General features: G+C 38.4%; 1 protein-coding gene across 4 annotated transcripts in view; it reads right to left on the bottom strand.

The window, feature by feature from the left end:
* Positions 1-22,475, bottom strand: part of LOC148307273 (uncharacterized) — a 208,030-nt gene that overhangs the window by 107,603 nt on the left and 77,952 nt on the right. For 3 of the 4 annotated variants that reach the window (XM_088263626.1, XM_088263629.1, XM_088263628.1), the window contains exons 3-5: positions 10,998-11,171; positions 7,644-9,921; positions 738-1,380 (exon numbers count right to left, since the gene is read on the bottom strand). In XM_088263626.1, the coding sequence (XP_088119752.1) occupies positions 738-1,380; positions 7,644-9,921; positions 10,998-11,171 (3,095 nt within the window). The remainder of the gene's footprint in view (positions 1-737; positions 1,381-7,643; positions 9,922-10,997; positions 11,172-22,475) is intronic. The other variant, XM_088263627.1, reaches the window with a different exon arrangement.

Raw genomic sequence — 22,475 nt, forward strand, 5'->3', positions numbered from 1 at the left:
CCTTATTATCATCTTTTGTAATTTATGATTTTTTTAATGTTCAAGTACTATCTACCCTGTGATTGCAAACAGCTATGTAAGGTATCAAACGTTTTGATCAATATCACTAGTCTGTTTTTGGTTGGTTGGAAGATATTTCTTTTTAGCAACAAGCCCGCCAATGTACTTATTTCTTTTCTGTACATGAAGTTCAAATAAACAAACAATCTTTAAACATAAAGAGTAAGTCCACTCACGAGTAGGCATAGGCTATAAAACTCAAAAAGTTGAAGCCTGAGTAGGGTCATGATGAGCGGTGTTGCACAAGCCGTAGCTAGATTTCATTCAGAGTCACTTAGACCATTGTTCCGTAAAGTGTGTGCCGCGGAAAAAAACGTCTAGTTTTGTGAAAATTACACAGTTGCTCTAAATTTCGTTTGCCTGTGCTCGGTTAAGAAGGCACACATTTAGCATTGAACATAATATGTTAAATATGTTACCATAACATGGTATATATGCACCTCTGAAATTTCTCAATTCGGAAGGTGACAGTGAATTAGACCTTAGGTAATTCATAACTTTCAAGTACCCCCATTCGGTTCAAAATAATTTTGTGGCTACATTCCGAAATATCTCAACGTTTCTACTTCAAGAATATATACTACCTCAAGGGGTTATCTTCTCTGACGGTTTCACCGGTTTTCTCTCGGTCACTTAGACGTTAGGTAATAATAATAAAACTAGTGGTCTGGACTCACCTCCACGCATCTGAGGTTCTCCTTGTCGAGCAGGTACTCCATGGATTTGTGCGTGCGGCCCACGGGCGCGAGCGGCGCGATCTGCAGGAGGCTGCGGGCACGGCCGCCCAGCTGCACGCGCGTAGTCTCAGTATCCAAGTCCGTCTCCAATAAACCGGGCGGGCTCTCGGGTTTGGCGCTCGCGAGAGCGGGCACGGGTTTGGGCGTCGCGAGAGCGGGCACGGGTTTGGGCGCCGCGAGGGCGGGCACGGGTTTGGGGGTCGCGAGAGCGGGCGCCGCGCTCGCGGGCGCGGCGCGCGGCTGGCGGCCGGGCGGCAGCGGCGGCCGCCCCGTCGCCGGCCTCAGCGGGATGTACACGGACTCCTCTTCATGTTTGGGCGGCTGTGGCGGCGGTGGCGGCTCGGGCCTCGCGCGCTCGTCCTTCTTCTTGCGCGCGGAGAAGCGGAAGTTGGCGAAGCGCGAGAGGAAGCCGCCGATGCGGCTGCGCGGCGGCTTGGGCGGCGGCGCGGGACGCTCCATGGACGCTGCGCACGCGCGGGACGGCGGCGCGCTACTGGCCGGCGCGGGCTGCGCTCCGGCGCCGCGCCAGTCGGCCGCCGGGCGCGCTGCCGGCGGCACGTCGGGAGGGGGAACCTCGTGGCCGCTGGAAACAAATATAAACATTGCAATCGAAACGTCGCGATGAGCAACAACCTGTAGCGATATTCACCAAACATAATGTTATTTTTATTTCTTCAATTAGCTTTGATATTATATTTAATGCAAACTATTATTAAGAATACGCAAAACATTTGTTTATTATTTCTTTCAGATTCTTCATACATTCAGGCAGTCTGTAACAATATTCACCAAATATTTTATTTCTTGAAATTTTTGCTAAATTTTAAGCTTTGTAATAACTATTTTGTTTTTAACCACTTTTTCTTGGTACTTTTCTGCAACCGATTTCGACAAGAACCTTGTCATCATCAGGGTTAAACATAACCCTATTTTTTATTTCTTTAGTAAGCTTATATTACATTTAATACAAACTATTATTTACACTAAATTTACGTCATATACTTGTATTTACATCTTCTTATTATATTTTTTCAATATACTAAATATTTTCAAATGGAGAAAATACATTCAGGTTTTACCTAAAAAGATCTGTTGCATAGTAAAAAGTTCAATAGGTGGCTTGATATTTATTTTTAATACATTGTGTTATAGGAAATGTACTATATCCCTGTAAAAGCGGCATATTTTCAACTTAATATTTACCCGCTACAGGGCAGAAAGTGTTGTTTTTGCATTTTGAAGAAACGGTATTGTTTAATTATTTTTTAAATATACTAAATATTTTTCAAATGTAGAAAATACATTCAGGTTTTACCTAAAAAGATCTGTTGTATCGTAAAAAGTTCAATAGGTGGCTTGATATTTATTTTTAATACATTGTGTTATATTTTTAAACTTTAAAAACGATGTCCTGAATAATAAAGTTTTTTGATATATGACGTTGTTGAAAGGAGTGAGCGATATGTAATTATTTCTAAGAAAAAACTTCAATGCAAAAACGGTGTCTTAAGAAAAAAATCAATTTCGTAAAATGTTACCTCGATTTAGAGGAAATTAATTTGCTACTAACGAATGCTGGGCCTTAAAACAACAAAATTATAAGTAAAAAGTAATTTAATACCGAGGAAGCCGAGGAAAACTTGGCACAATCAGGTTTGTCAAATACTTGAAAATAGCCAGGTCAGGAGTCGTCATAATTGTCGGGTATGTATGAGGAAATGCATGAATGTATAAGAGGCGAAGAATGTTTGTAAAGACAGAGTGGTGTGTGATTATCTCTGCCTACCCCTGCGGAGAATGGCTGTCCAAACTTAAAACACAGTAAGGGACATTTTTTGCAGTACGTTTTTTTTTGCATTTTTGGACTAAGTAGATTCTACTAAAAAAAACGTACCTACTACAAAAAAATGTCCCTTACTGTGTTTTGAATTTGGACAGCCGAGAAGCGGCGTGATGGTTAGTTAGTTAGTTAGTTATTAGAGTGAAAAAATCACTTATATATTTATTTCCTCCCTGGAAATCGAACCCGGGACCTCCAGAACGGTAGCCGAGCGTGCTGACCATTACACCACGGAGGCGGACATTCGAAACTAGTCGTGTGTAATGAAATAAAATTCAATAATTATGATATTTTTATCCTATTGAGTCATGCGACTAGTATAGATTGATATATTATTAGATTAAAACCAATATTTTTAGCTTTTCCACTTTATTTTTATTTGACCAGCGACCGGGTTTCGTCGTTACCGACATCATCAGACTGGTGGGAGGCTATACAAATTGTTATGTTATATATAAAACAAGGCAGGAGATGATAAATATTTTCTCAACAAAATTATATCAAATCATCGTTATCAACTCCTGCCTTGTTTTATATATAACTTAACAATTTGTATAGCTTCCCACTAGTCTTGATGATGTCGGTAACGACGAAACCCGGTCGCTGGTCAAATAAAAATAAAGTGGAAAGGCTAAAAATATTGGTTTTAATCTAATAATATATTAAAATGCAATTCCATCACGAAGTGTCAGTGGATAATATAAATCTATTAATATATTGTAGATTGCATGAAACGCGAAGTCGAGTGGTAGGAAAGCGTAGAAACATAAAGGTATGGGGTATTATGTCGGTACTAAAATGTAATAATTATTGCTAGCAGGATATTAATAGACACGGAAGCGTTACACATGTTACTGGACTGTACGAGTGTGTAGCAGAACGCTAGAGCTGAGAAGTAGAGTACAGACTTATGGATCACAAGTATGTAACATATCCCTCACTCCTTTCAAGAACGTCATAAATCAAAAAACTTGATTTTCAGGAGAACGTTTTTAAAGTTTAAAAATATAGCACAATGTATTAAAAATAAATATCAAGCCACTTTTTGAACTTTTTACTGTGCAACAGATCTTTTTAGGTAAAACCTGAAGGTTTTTTCTCGATTCGAAAAATATGTAAGTATTTTTAAAAAAATAATTAAATAATACATTTTCTTCAAAATGCACAAACAACACTTTCTGCCCTGTAGCGGGTAAATATTAAGTTAAAAATATGCCTCTTTTGCTGGGATATAGTACATTTTATGGGCATTCCGAAAACATGCACAACTGAAAATTGACGATTTTTGATTTATGACGTTCTTGAAAGGAGTGAGCAAAGTATGTAACATATCGCTCACTCCTCTCAAGAACGTCGAAAATCAAAAATCGACAATTTTCAGTTGTGCATGTTTTCGGAATGCCTAGAAAATGTACTATATCCCAGCAAAAGCGGCATATTTTTAACTTAATATTTACCCGCTACAGGGCAGAAAGTGTTGTTTGTGCATTTAGAAGAAAAGGTATTGTTTAATAATTTTTTTAAATTAACTAAATATTTTACAAATGGAGAAAAAAACCTTCAGGTTTTACCTAAAAAGATCTGTTGCACAGTAAAAAATTGAGTAAGTGGCATGATATTTATTTTTAATACATTGTATTATATTTTTAAACTTTAAAAACGTTCTCCTGAAAAATCAAGTTTTTTGTTTTATGACGTTCTTGAAAGGAGTGAGTATGAATACAACAATATATTAGCTGTAAGAAAGCGTATTAGAAATTAAATATAATTTTTTTTAATTACCTTACATCAAGGTGACTCCTATCAAGGTAAATTTAGCTACGGCTTATGCAATACAAGTTTTCATGGCCCTACTTAGACAACAACTTTATAAGTTTTATAACCTATATGAACTTGTGTTTAGAGCAGAGGAAGACCGAGAAAAACGTGGCACGATCAGGTATGCCAAATACTTGAAAGTGGTCAGGTTAGATCGGCGGGTATGTATGAGGAGATGCATGAACGTGGAAGAGGCGAGGAATGTTTGCAAAGACAGAGTGGTGTGGCGTTCTAAGCGCCGCGATAGTTAGTTTGGAAGTAACAAGTTATTCGCGTATCCAGCGAACAGGAAATGCCTGAGTCTTTACGATGTGCTGAACATGAGTAGTGTGGTATAGTATTGTAATATGTATAAATAGGTCCGCCTCCGTATTGTAATGGTCAGCACGCCCGGCTACCGTTCTGGAGGTCCTGGGTTCGATTCCCAGGGGAAAGTGATTTGTACCACCCCTAATATTCCCGTGGAATTGCACCAGTATCACACAGTTTCAGAAAATCTTTATTTTTTCTTAGCTATACATACATACTTAATTCTTCTTTGTATAAATAATGTATTGGAGGAAAAAATACTGGAAATCCTTTCCCAAATACTGATAGGATTTTAAAATCTTCGTGAATACTTATACATAATTGTCTTCGCCTCATCATGCACCTCCATATATAAACTATTATTTACACTTAATTTATATATATTTACTTCTTATTTATATGTACAAACCCTGTAAGCGAACTCCCTCTCTAAACACGAGCAATCTGCTCTCTTAGTGAGGTAGCATATAAAAAAAAAACTATGGATATGTAACTATGTTGATTATTTTGCCATACAATGTATCTTTGATTAAAAAATTTAAAAAAAAAAATAAAAAAAAAAAATTAAATATATATATATATATATATATATATATATATATATATATATATATATATATATATATATATATATATATATATATATATATATATTTACATCGTCTTACAGTAATCAAAACATTTATGTTTAAATTCTTTCATTCGTCATACATTCAGGCATCTCATCATACATTTTCAAACCCTTATACATTCAACAATTTTATGACACGGATTTTTTCAACAATGGCAGTCTATTTTTATCCTTATTTCTAATAATATGTTCATGAAAAAAATTGTTTAGCACTATTTTATCCTTAAACTACTTGAGTAATTTATCGTTTAAAAATTTATATATATAAAGATCAGCATATTAAATTTTAGTCTCAATTTTTCTCCTCACCTCCTCATATATACCTGCCGATTATTTCGACTCCTGATATATGATGTAGTGTTTTAAGAATGTTTCTCAAGATATGTGTGTGTGGCTTTCCATTATCTCTGCCTACCCCAGCGGAGAAGCGACGTGATGGTTAGTTATTTAGTTACTTAGGGTAAAAAATTGGGCCCTGGCAATATTTTTTGTTGTTGTTTGTTTTGAAACTTGCCGAAGATCCTTTACGTATCGAGTATCTACTTGTAACAAACATCCTCAGTATCGAACTATCACAGTAAGGTCATAAATCACCAGTCATCAATATTACACATAGGTCAAAAATCAGTCACCAACTACCACAGTGAGGTAAAATTTTGTGAAAAAAATTATCAGTCACCAACTATCAACTATCACAGTAAGGTCAAAAATTTTGAAAATATCATTAGTCACGAACTATCACAGACAGGTCAAAAATCATCATTCACCAACTATCAACTATAACAGTAAGCTCAAAAATTACGAAAGAAAATCGTAAATCCTTTCGGTTTGTAACACATTCTCAGAGGCGTGCATAATTTTAGTGCGCTATCTTTACCATTGAAACGCTTGGCACGAGATTCAAAACACGCAGACGGATTTAGCAGACATTGTCAATGAACGGATTGCAGCACACGCGATCACCTGCGCGTGTGGAACACATATAAATACAATAAGATCGGAGTTTTCAATGTCGAGACGACAGATGCTGTATTTAAATTTGAGGTATTTCTAATACAAGTGATATGAATTGAAATTAACCCTTAGAAACCCACTGTACTTTATCCTTCGGATCAGGGGTCGGGGTACATTTTTAACCATTACCCCAAAATACTTTAGCGTAAGTCGATATTACCCCCTCCCCCATTTTGAAAAGAAGAGAATCAATGTATATTTGAAATAAAACTGATTTTTTTTTAATAATGAAGGAATATATCGCTCCCTCCTTTCAAGAACGTCATAAATAAAAAAACTTAATTTTTCAGGAGAACGTTTTTAAAGTTTAAAAATATAATACAATGTATTAAAAATAAATATCAAGCCACTTATTTAACTTTTTACTGTGCAACAGATCTTTTTAGGTAAAACCTGAAGGTTTTTTCTCCATTTGAAAAATATTTACTATATTTAAAAAATAATTAAACAATACCTTTTCTTCAAAATGCAAAAACAACACTTTCTGCCCTGCAGCGGGTAAATATTAAGTTAAAAATATGCCGCTTTTGCTGGGATATAGTCGATTTTCTGGGCATTCCGAAAACATGCACAACTGAAAATTGACGATTTTTGATATATGACGTTGTTGAAAGGAGTGAGCGAAATGGTTTTGGCGGCCCAACAGTGTTTAGGAAATTGCTAAATCCCGTTTGCCTCGATAATAAACAAACGCCTGTAGTGTTTTATACTCCCAAACCGCTGAGTGCCAGTGTACGAATGTAACGTAATCATCATATTGCACTTATCGAAAATAGCGTTTGTAGTTAAGATAAATCAGACGTAAGTGCAATTATGTAATCAAAAACATACGAGTGAAAGTATGGCATCCGTAGTGCAGTGGTTAGCGCGTTCGGCTGTCGCGTGGGAGGTCTCGGGCTTCTTCCCAATGGGGTCAAAATTGATATAAGTGATTTTTCAAATGAATAAAAAAAATTATAATAACTTATTAACACTATATATAACGCTTTATAACTTATTATCACTCCGTTTTTCCGCAGAGGTAAGCAGAGAGAAAATAACGCTACACCAATCTGTCTACACAAACAAACTTCGCCTCTTCAACATTCACAATATCTAATTATTTATTTAAAAGTATTTCGGCTCAATACAGGCTATGCCTAACGCGCCAAAATGCAGATAAAATATATGTACATTTATTTTAAGAAATAAATAAAATTCAAATTCATATTCAAATTCAAAGTGACATTCTCACCTGCTGTATGACGACGCACTCGACACCTCGTTAGCGGAATCCTCGGAATAGCTTCTCTCTCTCCAACTGACCTCGGCCACAACTGGACAAAAGTGCACTCCCTTAGAACTCCCAGATCCCGAAAGTCCCTGGGATTTGGATCCCAAAATTCCCACCGGTTTGAACTCGTTCTTCAAAGGCACGTGCTGCATGGAAGACCGCAGCTCCTCCTTGGGGTACGCGTCTGATACGTTCGCATACGGACTGCTGTCCTGGTTGAACGCGTTCAGGTTGGGAGTGGACTGCACCATGTCGGCGCCCTTCATGGGCGTCGAGTGGAAGAACATGTTCGGGTTGAAGGTGTCCGATACGTCTGGACTCGAGTTTTCTGTGTTGGAATTGGACGCGTCGAAGTGTCTCCTGTAGTAAGGAGGATCGGGATCGTCGCCGTAGTAATTGAATTCATAGGCCGGGGGCGCAGGAGGCGGAGAAGGTTCTTTGGTGTTCCTTGCCACCAGCGCCTTGGAGCGCGCTTGCTTCTTCTCCAGTTCTGCAATCACGTCGTCGAAGGGGTTCAGAGCCGAGTGCAGGCGCTTGTTGGTCATTATGGATATGTCCCTGTCGAAGTTGCAGGTGTCTAGCGCTTTTTTGGACTGGTCGCTCAGTTCCCGCATGGTTTTCTGCATCTCGTTCAGAAACATCTTCTCGGACTCGGTCGTCGAGTCGCTCTCCACGCTCATCTCCCGCGTGCTCGGCAGGTTCCTCGGCATCTTGGACGCTTTCTCCGCGCTCCTCGTGGAGAACTTCTTCATAACATTCTTGGCGTTGCCGTCGGCGTCCACGCGATAGTCGAGCACTGTCAGGTCGGCTACGCTGGTTGTGAAACTCTCGCTGACTCGGAACGACTGTTTGAAGGAGACTTCCTGGACGGTTTTCTGCGATCGCGACAGGTAGTTGAGGTCGGCGAGGTCGAAGTTCTTGGCGGCGACCGAGGAGACCGCGCGCTCGGAGCCGAAGCTCCAGTTGTCATCGATCTGCGGGCCGTCGGGCACGTCGCACAGGTTCAGGTCCTTGGGCACGCTGGACACCGTGTAGAGATTCGCGTCGCTCGCGTCGAAGGCCGCCTCCTCGTCCAGCAGCCGCGCTAGCTTGTCGGCGATGGACCTCGGGAAAGTGTTTCGGCCCCGCTTCGGGTCGAGGTACCTTTCGAATTCGGCGATGGCGGGCCGCGAGCGCAGGTCCGGCAGACTGGGCGAGGGGCGCGCGGGCGCCGCGAACCGACTGTTTATTTCTGGCGCGGCGGCCCCCGCGCCCCGCCGCCCGCCGGCGCGCGCGACACTCGCGACATCCGGCGTCGCGGCGGCAGCGGGCGTCGCTCGCACCCGCTCGCTGCGCTTGCAGCACTTGGCGGCGAGCGCCGGCAGGTCGTCCTCGCTCTTGCGCTTGAGCGAGCTCTCCGCGCCGGCCGGCCGGTACTCGCTCACGTTGGGTATCGACTTGGACTTCATGCGCAGGAAGTTGCAGAAGTGGTCCGAGTAGCCGCTGTCCTCGCTCAGGTTCTCGGCCGAGTACTGGCCGGCCGCGTGGCGCCTGGCGGCGGCGGGCGCGCCCGAGTAACCGCCGTCTATTTTCGCCGCGTCTAGGTTCTCGATGGAAGAGAGCGCGTCCAGACTCCTGCAGGATTTGAAGTTGAACTTGAGGGGCGGTACCTCCGCGGGGATCTGCGCTTCGTGAAGGGTGCGTTCGCTGTCGCTACTTCGAGCGTCGGAAAACTCACTGGAACCGGATTCTGCGTTGGCTCTGTCGTCTCGCGTATTCCAGTATTTCGTTTCTTCATCACCCTCGTAAAATCCGTTAAAATTTCTACTACTGTTGTCTTTTTTGACGACGTACGTTTGATCTCCGAATCCTTGTTCGGGCAAGCTTCTATCTTTATAATGTCCCTCGGATACGTCGTTGAAAGCGGTGACGTTGACTCTGTAGGCCGACTCTTGTGACGATGAACTATTTCTATCGGAATCGGAAGAGTTCTCTAGACTATCCGTGTAGACTTCCGGAGCTCGCAGTCGGTCCAGAGAGTCCAGAGACAGGAGAGATAGCGGAGAAGGAGAGGTAGAGGCCTCCAGGAGCTGGCACGACTGTTCCAGACTCTCGAACTGCGCCAAGCTGGAACTCCTGGACAGACTGAGGAAGCTGGTGGAGTCTGTAGGACTCGGGGGACACTCCGGCCTCAGCTGATTGGGTCTCCTGCGTTTGGCGGGACATAGGAAGTCCCTCTCGGACCCGCTGTCGCATTCTTCTGGAAAAAATACAAATACAAAATAAGCGAACGTAAACAAAACGAAGGAAGTAACATGTTCTATTGACGTTGAAGTGAAAACATAATTTTGTTTATAAATAGACCGCTATAATCTAAACACCTGTAGCGCGCGAACGGATTTACCTGTAGGGTAACTTATTCACGCATAACTAACAAAATAACTTTGCTATGACATCACTCAATGTCTTATTTGAACTCAATTATAACATAGATCGATTTCGAAACGAGACTAATTTTAAACATTAATAATATTTACTATTAATATACTATTTTTTTTAATAAAAAATCAAATGTCGTGTCGGGTTTCGGGTTGTGGTCCCGTGGTCAGTGTCGCGGACTCTTAAGTCAAGAGTTTATCTATACATATCTCATTTTATTGAAAAAACAGTAAGGATGCATCATTTTATTTTCATTAAGTTGACAGTAATGTTGGCCCATTGGAAAAAAAACACTAAAGCTGCTCATTTTATTTAAAAAAATAGTTTTTACCTAGTTTAATATTTAAAAAAAAAACAGTAAAGTTGCGTAATTTTATTTAAAATTTGACAGTTATTTTTTATTTTATTTTTAAAAAAATATATTAAAAAATACAGTAAATGGCCTCAATTTATTTTTTTTTAAAAACCTTTTTAAATAAAAATTCTTAGTAAATACCACTATTTCTTAAAATCTACTGCAACACGTGTTTCCGTTTGTTTTTGTTAAATTATTTTTATTTTTACGTCCCAAGGATCCCTCTCTAAAATTTAGAATTAGCTTCACACACGGTGTTTGAAAATGATGCGGAATGCATCGAAATACTTGTCACAGTAGATTCTACGAAATAGTGGTATTTTCTAAGTAAAAAAAATAATTAAAAATGGATAGGTTTTACCACAAAGTGACTGCCGAATATATGAATGAAATGAAAAAATAATAAAAAAAAGTAAAGTGGCATTATTTTATTTAAAAAAAAAACTGTCGAGTTGCCTCATTTTATTGAGAGTTCCCTCATACGTATTGGGATCTACAGACAAACAAGCGATCTCTCTACATCTCGATGGTGTTGATCTCACCTTTGCCTCCCTTGGCGACGTGCACGACCGAGTCCGCGTCGCTGTCGCCCCAGTCGGCCGAGCAGGAGCCCTCCGAGCGCAGCTGCTCGCTCGTCTCCTCCACGATGGTCTCCAGGAAGGCGGGCGCGCAGGGGGCGCCTGGCGCCGGAGCGGCGCCCAGAAACAGCGCGGCGTCTGGCGACAAGAGGACAAGGGTCAGATACCAAAACTGGACAGTGTCAATCCTACAATACATGTTGCAGAGGTATAAACTATCATTCACAAACGGACGGAGTTCGGATACCAAAACTGGACAATATGAATCCTACAATTCAAGAAACGTTGCACAGGAATAAACTATCATTCACAAACGGACGGAGTCCAGATACCAAAACTAAACAGTATGAATCCTACAATTCAAGAAATCGCACAGGCATAAACTATCATTCACAAACGGACGGAGTTCAGATACCAAAACTGGACAGTATGAATCCTACAATTCAAGAAATTGCACAGGCATAAACTATCATTCACAAACGGACGGAGTTCAGATACCAAAACTGGACAATATGAATCCTACAATTCAAGAAATTGCACAGGCATAAACTATCATTCACAAACGGACGGAGTTCAGATACCAAAACTGGAGAGTTTGAATCATACTAGTAAAGAAGTTGCACAGGTGTAAACTATCATTCGAAATTTGGCGGCAAAGGGACAAGGCTCAGATACCAAAACTGGACAGTGTCAATCCTACAGTTCAATACATCGCTCACTCCTTTCGAGAACGTCATAAACCAAAAAACTTGATTTTTCAGGAGAACGTTTTTAAAGTCTAAAAATATAAAACAATGTATTAAAAATACATATCAAGCCACTTATCAAACTTTTTACTGTGCAATAGATCTTTTTAGGTAAAACCTGAAGGTTGTTTCTCCATTCGAAAAATGTTTAGTATATTTAAAAAATAATCAAATACTTAATACCTTTTCTTCAAAATGCAAAAACAACACTTTCTGCCCTGTAGTGGGTAAACATTAAGTTAGAAATATGCCTTTTTTGCTGGGATACAGTACATTTTCTGGGCATTCCGAAAACATGCACAACTGAAAATTGTCGATTTTTGATTTATGACGTTCTTGAAAGGAGTGAGCGACATGTTGCACAGGTATAAACTATCATTCACAAACGGACGGAGGTCAGTTACCAAAACTGGGCAATGTGAATCCTACAATTCATGAAATGTTGCACAGGCATAAACTATCATTCGAAACCGTTTTGTTTATGTATCAAACACATATGTAGTACATATATACATAAATGAATGCGTAAACCGTAAATGAAGAAAAGTGAAATGTAAACATTAAGAAAAATACGCATACAAAACAGTTAAAACTCGGTGGGTTAATCGAAAAACTAAGCATGGAAAATATGTATTAGTATAGATTTTAATAGGCAACCTAATCATTTCTCAATAAAATGATGATTCACCATTATATAAAGTATGTATATTAACGTAAAATATTTTTATATACAAAACACATTCCAGCTGTGGTATTTAATATGTAGTATGGCGTCAGAGAACTATGACCATTGGACATTCCAATGCCAAAGCCTTGATCTTACGATGAAACAGCAAAAGGCTTGAATTTTTGAAGAAACACATTTTAAAATCAAATACATACTCAATCATGCAATACATTAATATTATTTATTGACTTAGCATTAAGGCTAATTTTCATTAAACTCAGGTAACATGTGACGTAATGGATCATTGTCATACGGGAGGAATATCTAATTTAACTCAACCTATAAAAGATTGTATAAGACTCGTTTTGTATTTATAACAGCCGATATAATACATATTTCCATTCGTCATTTTCTTGTAGAAAATTCGCCTTCATAAATACGTTGTTTTCGTAAGTTGGTAATGAATGACGTCACAGAAACGATGGACTTATTTTAATATTGGTAACATTGCTAAATTATTGGCGGCTCTGTTTGTTGATGTCTATGGTCCACCCTCCCACCCCCCACTCCCCTCATATTTGTAAAACACAAATGGTAGTGTAGTGGTAAACAAACAATCCACACTACTACTATCACAGCTCTATAAACCATAGGCAATAAATTATATGACGTCATAAATTGTTCGATGACGGAAATTTGATGACGTATGCGAACGCACGTTTTTCGTTTTATTCAAATATCTAAGGTTTAAACCTTCATTTTGTCCGCCTCCGTAGTGTAATGGTCAGCACGCTCGGCTACCGTTCTGGAGGTCCCGGGTTCGATTCCCAGGTGGGGTCAAATAAATATAAGTGATTTTTTCACTGTAATATTTATTCAATATTACCCTGGACTGGTACCTGAAGCGGAGGGCTGATCACCTTTCCTTCGTGTGTAAACGATCAAGATAACACTGCGTTTATATGACGCAGTGCCCTATGCACCATTGGGGTGCGGGTGAGGGTTTTATTATTATATTTATTATTATTAAACCTTCATTTCTCCCTTAGTTCTCTACAGATTTCAATAAGAATGTTATCGATAGTCTTGTGATTTTTCATATTAATTTATTCGCCAGTAAACCAACATCGTGATAAAAATCTATTGTCCTTGACGTATTGAACTGTTTATTCTGTGGGTGATGAAATAAAAAATATAAATAAATAAATAAAATTCAAGACTCACAATTTAGCCATGTGAAACGATGTCTGATTTCGTTCAAATTGAAATTCGATTCGGTAATTAAAAAGAGATAAAAAGAATTAATAATAAGTTACAATTCTCTTTGATCTTCCAACGGATTTATCATAAAAATGGTTGATCTCTGATCTCTTTTTAGTAAAAATGTTATACCCTATCACGTCCGAACAATTTTATGCGGAACGAATCACCCTGAATTATGAGTTCTTGCATATTATTTTGTGTTTAACTAAACAATTATTTATCGACAAATAAATATTTCGATACAATGATATTTTGAAACAACATTTTGAGTGTGTCCAAATACTTGTTCACAAAATCTGGATTATCTCCAATTACAGGAGTTATTTTCATATTATTTTTTGACATCTCATCAAAGATGAAGAAGTATATGGAAGTCTGGAAGTATATGAAGTATATAGTGATTCAAGAAGAAGGTTTCTAAATTGGTTCATATATATAGAACTTCCAAGAATTTGAGTAGGGTGGTTGTCAATAATGGGTAGAATTGGTGAATGTTACACGTGTGTAAAGTGATCACTTAAACCAGCCTATGACGGTCGTCAGCCCCGTAAATGCCCAGACTTCCATATACTTCTTCATCTTTGATGAGATGTCAAAAAATTATATGATATTTTGAAACATTCGATGTTTTATAGGGATGGAAAATATGATAAAGATATTCAGGGCGGCGCAAAATCAATCACTTGGCGAAAAATTAATATGATTTTTGCAAATGGCGTCGTACGTCAATCATATTTGACATTTCGCTCACTCCTCTCAAGAACGTCATAAATCAAAAATCGTCAATTTTCGGTTGTGCATGTCTTCGGAATGCCCTGAAAATGTACTATATCCCAGCAAAAGAGGCATATTTTTAACTCAATATTTACCCGATACAGGGCAGAAAGTGTTGTTTTTGCATTTTGAAGAAAAGGTTTTTATAATTTTTTTAAATATACTAAATATTTTTTGAATGTACAAAAAACCTTCAGGTTTTACCTAAAAAGATCTGTTGCACAGTAAAAAGTTCAATAAGTGGCTTGATATTTATTTTTAATACATTGTATAATATTTTTAAACTTTAAAAACGTTCTCCTGAAAAATCAAGTTTTTTTATTTGTGACGTTCTTGAAAGGAGTGAGCGATTTGTGAACTTGACAGCAAAATGTCTAAATAAATATTTAGACTTTATTCTCAAGTCCTTATAAAGATTAGAATCAATTTAAAAAAATAGTAAAAAAGTTATTCAAAAACAAAATTGGATGATTAATTTTGCGCAGCCCTGAATCTGTTTATATTCTGCAGCTATAGAAAGGAGGGTGGATGAAGCACTGAAATCAGTTATAACAAATAAAACCTTTCAGCGAAAGCTAAACTGGTAGTGCACAACGGAGTCCAGGTTCCCTAATGTATGGAAGTGAAGCGTAGAGTTGGCAAAAGAATTATGAATGATATAGATTTTGGAATGGTGATATAAGAAAAGAATGCAAGGTTGAGATAAGCATTATCGATAAAATTAAGAAAGGTGTGTTGAGATAGTTTAGGCGTGTGAACTGAATGAATGAAAAAAGAACAGTAAAACGAATTTATAAGGCGAATGTGGTTGGTAATAGAAGCAGAGGAAGATCGAGGAAAACTAAGCATGATTTAGTATTTAAAATATTTGGGCTTATGCAAGCTCCCAACAGATTAGATATCCGTCGTAAATTTTACGAATGTCCAGTAATCTAGGGTTAAAATGGAATTTTCGTTCCAAGGTCAAATTTTAACAGGATTTGTGAATACGTGCTCCAGCAAAATAATTAATAACACATAAAAAAACTTCCGTTTGTATAATACATATGTACCTACTCGAGAAAAACGTGAGAAAAGTAAGTGATTAGCTATCATTATGAATAGTTTAAACTAAGTATCGTATTATTTACTAACAATAGCCTGTATGACGCTATATCATCTGATTCGTATTTACATACGAATTACTGTATGAAATAATGGAGGTCATTAAAAGCATACCTTGTAATTTAATCGCAAAATGCATTACGAGAGAAAAAAAAAACGCAAAGCATCAAACGGATTTGAGTATAAAAATAAAACGCTTGTATAAAACCACTTCTGAGTTTATAAATGTAAACGCGACTGGTTTCGAGAACTAGAGGCGTTCTTATGATCAGGTAAAAAATACAAATTTGTATTGTCGCATGGTGATGAGAACAACTGTATTATTTTTTTCATATTATTTTTTGACATCTCATCAAAGATGAAGAAGAATATGGAAGTAAGTAATTGGAGATAATCCAGATTTTGTGGACAATATTTGGACACACTCAAAATGTTGCAGAACAACTGTAGTTATCGAAACTAGTCGTGTTAATATGAATAAACTCAAAAGTGGTTATTTATACAAGTATTTTTTTTTTACATTAATCTTCGTGTTATTCAACAAAGTTAATGGTAAATATAAATACCATTTGAAAAATAATTTAAAAAAAATAAATTCACTTTTTATGTTGCTGATAAGGTTAATAATTTTTATAAATACAAACCGAAATGATATAACGAAGTATGTAAAAAATTAAGGACAATATTAGACGTATGTACAAAATTAAATACGTATTATATTCCGCTATTTTTATTTAAATGTAATAAGTATGTACCTATATAAATAAAAATTATAAATCTCCTAAAAATTTAACAATCCACCGATTGTTTTTAAATTATGACACAACGTGCGTTTTTATACACCTGTAATAGGTTTTTTAAGAGCTTTTTTTAACCTTAATGGCAGCGCCATCTGTTGTAAACAACAGCAACACGAGCAATACTAAACATTGCCCACGGCGGACGGCGTGCTTCTTGACAAATCTGTGACATTTTAAATGTGTTTGATTGCATCGTTGTTTCATAGATTTTTTTGAATTGGTTCACAAGCATTGTGGAATTAAACGTATTCTTTCTTTTTCATTCAACCAGACTGAGCCACAGCCACGCGTGGACTTTTACAGCTATTGAATTATAAAATAAAAACTGTATGCCAATATTATCGAAATCGATTTCTGTAGTACAAAATTACTCCGTGATGGGTTTATGGGACACTGTATAAAATCATATTTTTTTATAATTCAAATTATTAAAAATAATTTAAGTCATAGTACCAATACAGAAGAAAAATACAATTTTATTCGAGTGCCCATCTTGCAAAATCGTCGACGGAGACATCTAGCGAATAAGTTGCGAGTTAAAATATCTTTACTATGTCATAATAGCTTACTTAGTTCACCGCTAGATGTCGAAAGATATACGAAACTTAATACTGGATGATGATTTTTATATATGTCGCTCACTCCTTTCAAGAACGTCATAAATAAAAAAAAACTTGATTTTTCAGGAGAACGTTTTTAAAGTTTAAAAATATAATACAATGTATTATAAATCAATATCAAGCCACTTATTAAACTTTTTACTGTTCAACAGATTTTTTTTTAAGTGAAACCTTAAGGTTTTTTTCTCCATTTAAAAAATATTAAGTTTATTTAAAAAAATAATTAAACTATACCTTTTGTTCAAAATGCAAAAACAACACTTTCTGCCCTGTAGCGGGTAAATATTAAGTTAAAAATATGCCTCTTTTGCTGGGACATAGTACTTTTTCTGGGCATTCCTAAAACATGCACAACCGATTTTTGATTTATGACGTTCTTGAAAGGAATGCGCAATGTGTGTATTTGAAAAAAAATCATACACATATCGTGGTGATACAGAAGAAAGTGACCAAGTGCATTTTTTTCTTACAAAAACGTGATCATTGACTATTTGATATCTTACTAGCTTAATATTGCCCTGAAAAAATCCCAAAGGATTTTATACATGGAAGTATACGAATGTGTGGCAAAATGATGTTTGATAGATGTTCGAATGATGAAAAAAGGAAATAATGCAAGGCTGAGATAAGCATTATCGATAAATTAAGATGGTTTGGACATGTGGAACGTATGAGTAAGGAAAGAACGGTTAAACAAATTTATGAGGTGAATGTAGTTGGAAAAAGAAGCAGAGGAAGACCGAGAAAAACTTGGCACGATCAGGTATGCCAAATACTTGAAAGTGGTCAGGTTAGAAGTCGTAACAATCGGAGGGTATGTGTGAGGAGATGCACGAACGTGGAAGAGGCGAAGAATCTTTGCAAAGACAGAGTGGTGTGGCGTTCTAATTTCTCTGCCTACCCCTGCGGGGAAGCGGCGTGATGGTTGGTTAATTGGTTAGTTAGTTAGTTTGCAGATGACTGAAAAGTGTGCCAAGAAAGCGCAAAGACGATTATTCGCGATGACATTCCTGAGAAGATACAGGCGCGTCTCTGTTGACAATATCTAATACTCTTGTAACAATAATCCATACCTCCATTATCTCACGCCATGCTTCCCGCGCTACGGCTACTGAGGCAGTCACAATGTGCTGATCTTATCTCATTTGAGATGGTTTTCTAATCCTTGACGGACCGGCAATCGAGATAAAAAATAATGAAGATGAAAAGCGGCTTGGAAGTGCATAACAAGTGACTAACTAACCATCACGCTGCTTTTCTGCAGTCTGCAGGGGTACGCAAAGAGATTAGAACACATATTTATTGACATCTCACCAAAGATGAAGAAGAATATGAAAGTCTGGGCATTTACGGGGCTGACGACCGTCATCGGCTGGTTTAAGTGATCACTTTACACACGTGTAACATTCACCAATTCTACCCATTATTGACAACCACACTACTCTAATTCTTGGAAGTTCTTTATATATGAACCAATTTAGAAACCTTGTTCTTGAATCACTAGAACTTCACTAGAGATATCTATTGGTCAGCCCCGTAAATGCCCAGACTTCCATATTCTTCTTCATCTTTGATGAGATGTCAAAAAATAAAGTGAAAAAAAAACACGTCGAAAGACAATTCACCACCTAACAATTGGTGAAGTGAACTTGTGGAACAAAGTAGTTCATTTATCGCACGCAAGGGACCGTGAACTGGAGACCCGATACAACTGAACGCACCGTCTGTCTGGTAGCCGCTTGCTGCTCACTGCCTACAGTGTGCACTTCACCGTGGAGCAGAGGGAACACTTTAATTCTGGTATCAGCATACAGCAAACGCTAATACCTTCCTTCGTGTATGCGCTCCTGGTAATGCCGGCGAACATTTTCGTTCTTTAAACGCGCGACGTCTTGGTTCCACAGGGCTCGATTCCCAGATGGATCAAATGGTGCATAGGGCACTGCGTCAAATTGATGAAATGTTAACATGGACGAAGACGAGTCTCATGCTTCTGATACCAGTCAAGAAATATATTAATAAATATATAAGTGAAAAAAACTGATATTTATTTAACATTTTAAGTGTGTTCAAACACTTCTTAATTCTGGGTTTCCTCAGTTGGGAGTTATTTTTTTACGTTTTTGACATCCCAACATAGATGAAGAAGAATATGGAAGTCTGGGTATTTACAGGGCTTATGGCAGGTCATAGTGGTTAAGTGATCACTTTACTGCTACTACTGACCCTTATACAAACCCAATGGTGCATAGGGAACTGCATCAAATTGATGCTATGTTCACTTGATTGTTTTTACTACATGAAAGCAAGGTCATCAGTTCTGAGCTTCATGCACCAGTCCAGGGTAATATTGAATAAATATTAGAGTGAAAGAACACTTATATTTAGTTTGCCCCCTCCTGGGAATCGAACCTGGGACCTCCAGCACAGTAGCTAAATGTGCTAACCACTGCACTGTGGAGGCGGACAAGAAAATGAGTAGTGTGGTAGAATGGTGAATGTTGCACATATGTAAAGTGATCACTTAACCAGTCTATGACGGTTCATAGCCCTGTGAATACCCAAACTTCCATATTCTTCTTCATAAATGTTGCGATGTCAAAAAAAGTAATTATGTATACGATGAAATAAATAAATAAACCCATCTACATCGTTGCTGTTGATGTTACAGCAATAAAAGGTTGTCTTGTCCTTTTCTATCTTGCTTGTCATGTACCAGTTTCTCTATTACTCTCGTTATTATGTATGCAAGTCTGGTGCAAGAGTTCAATGCTAATGAGTCGAGTGGTCTGAATGATAATGAACTGGTTTACCAAATGTAACATCTGAGCCAACGAACATTGGGTAATTATTGATTTTAAAAAATACAATCGCTTTGCAATGGAAAGTAAGGTCAAGCTATTGGCATGCAAATTTAGGGCAGACAAAGAATAGCCAGGGGTGTTATTAGGACCTTTTTTGTTTATCTTCTTGGTGTAGGGCTTGTGGCATATTTTTAAGAGGGATTAGCCTCTTGCGATGTTGATCAAATGGCAGTGGGCAGGACATATTGCAAGACCCCACGAGATGGACCCTAAAAATTCTACGATGGAGACCTTGGGAAAACAAAAGAGGTGTCGGAAGACCCCAAAAGAGATGGTCCGACGACATAGTCGCTGTGGGGGGTAGAAACTGGATGCAAGCAGCAACCGACCGGAGGAAATGGAAAGAAGGGGAAAAGGCCTATATCCAGCAGTTGAGGTCAGAGAGCGCATTAAGAAGAAAAGAATAAGATGTTGATTCCCAGCTGTCAATCCATCTCTTTGGTGGTCCGCCCCGGAGTCGTCTACTTTAGGGTTCTCCATGCAGTGCAATATGGAGGAGTCTAGATGGTTCCATTCTCCTCACATGCGTATACCACTGTCTTCTTCGTTGTCTTCCCCACATAACGACATCTTGGATCTAGAATTTTTCTCTTATTCTGGTGTTCTTTATTCCATCGCAGTGGATATTAATCCTCAAAGCTATTGTATCATGACTAACTAACCATCACGCTGCTGCGCACAGAGAATAGAACGTCACACCAATCTGTCACCAAACAATATTCACCTCTAACACATTCATGCATATCCTCATACATCTTCTTCTGTAGCTTTCTGTCTTCTACTGCTGGATAAAGGCCTTTTCCGCTCCATTCTCTTCGTTCGGTTGCTGCTTGCAGCCAGTTTCTACCCCCCACAGCTGCCATCATGTCGTCAGACCATCTTTTTGAGGTCTTACGACGCCTCTTTTATTCTCCCAAGGACTCCGTCTAAAAAAATGGGGTCCATCTTGTCCATACTGTCTGGCAACATGTTTGCCCATTGCCATTTGAATATTATTGCCACGCGATCCATGATACCCGCCATTTGGGTTCTGTTCCTGATTTTTTCATTTCTTACTTTAAGCAAGAGGTGTAGATATTCCCTTTTATTTTCATGCTAGCCGAATACAGCTAGTATAAAAATGAATGTTTTTAATTTACGGCTATGTTGACGTTCCACTAGGCGGAAAGGAAGATAAACCCATTTAAAATTAACCGACGCACATGCGTCACGAGTTGTTCCGACGTCGAGAGTACCTTGTGACCGGCAATTGGCTTGGAGTAGACACATTTGCATAAATTGCTCGACGATTTACATAATCCGAAAAGGCTACAAGCATCGCGTCGAATCGTAAATCGACATGACTTATGTAATTGCTCATATAATAACATAATAATCGTCTTCGTGTAAGGCTTACTAATTGCTTCTCGGGCCAAAAACACACATCGCTCACTCATTTCAACAACGTCATATATTAAAAATCGTAAATTTTTAGTTGTGCATGTTTTGGAAATGCCCAGAAAATGCACTATATCCCAGCAAAAGCGGCATATTTTTAACTTAATATTTACCCACTACAGGGCAGAAATTGTTGTTTTTGCATTTTGAAGAAAAGGTATTGATTTTTTTTTCACACAAAATATTTTTCAAATGGAGAAAAAACCTTCAGGTTTTACCTAAAAAGATTTGTTGCACAGTAAAAAGTTCAACAAGTGGCTTGACAATTATTTTTTAATACATTTCATTATATTATTAAACTTTAAAAACGATCTCCTGAAAAATCTAGTTTTTTGATATATGACGTCGTTGAAAGGAGTGAGCGATATGTATAATTTGAGATACAGTGGAACCTCTCACAACGAGTAATTCGCACAACGAGCAAAAAAGTGTGAAAAAGTTACTCCCTTGAGGAGCGATACTTTGCATATCGAATAATAGAGAAAGGTCCCTTTTTCACGACCCGCCCTTAGGGCGCTTGTGCGCTACCCGTAATTTTATCGTCCGGCAGTCCAGTTTTGAAAAATTAAAGCGACTACGACAGTTTAGCGTCATCGAATGTACGCGCAACGTGCTCACGCACCGATCCGAAGAAAGATGGACAAAAGCACAAGCCAATCATCGTTTTAAAACGCTAACTGACGTGCCGGACGGTACATTTTTGGATTAAGTAGAATATACTCAGTCCAAAAATGCAAAAAAAAACGTAGTACAAAAAAGATGTCCCTTACTGTGTTTTGAGTTAGGACAGCCGACATACATATGTTACTATTTTTTTAACGCAAATTCGAGAATATGAATGAAATGGGAGACTGAATGGGAGACGCCTCCTTCAGACTTCCAATTACAATTATTGTCTGTACCATTTCCCCGCCCACTTCCCGAAGCTGGATGGTCCCCCACGGACGGTGGAGCCGAGCGGAAGCGGAAGTCTACCCCCCTCCTCCAACCCGACAGTTCCTCCCTTCCCTTCCCCGGGTCGGCGTGTACATGTCATGGCATGTCAGACAACGGGCAGACCGTTAGGGACGAATCACAAAACTAGATTTGATATACGAGAGAAAGCAACAGAAAATAACACTCTCCTTATCATTCATCGTTCACTTTGTGCAATACCACTTAAAAACA

This window comes from Brachycentrus maculatus, unplaced genomic scaffold, assembly GCF_059751285.1.
Source record: "Brachycentrus maculatus isolate JH-2025_06_01 unplaced genomic scaffold, ASM5975128v1 h1tg000202l, whole genome shotgun sequence".
Taxonomy (NCBI): Eukaryota; Metazoa; Arthropoda; class Insecta; order Trichoptera; family Brachycentridae; genus Brachycentrus; species Brachycentrus maculatus.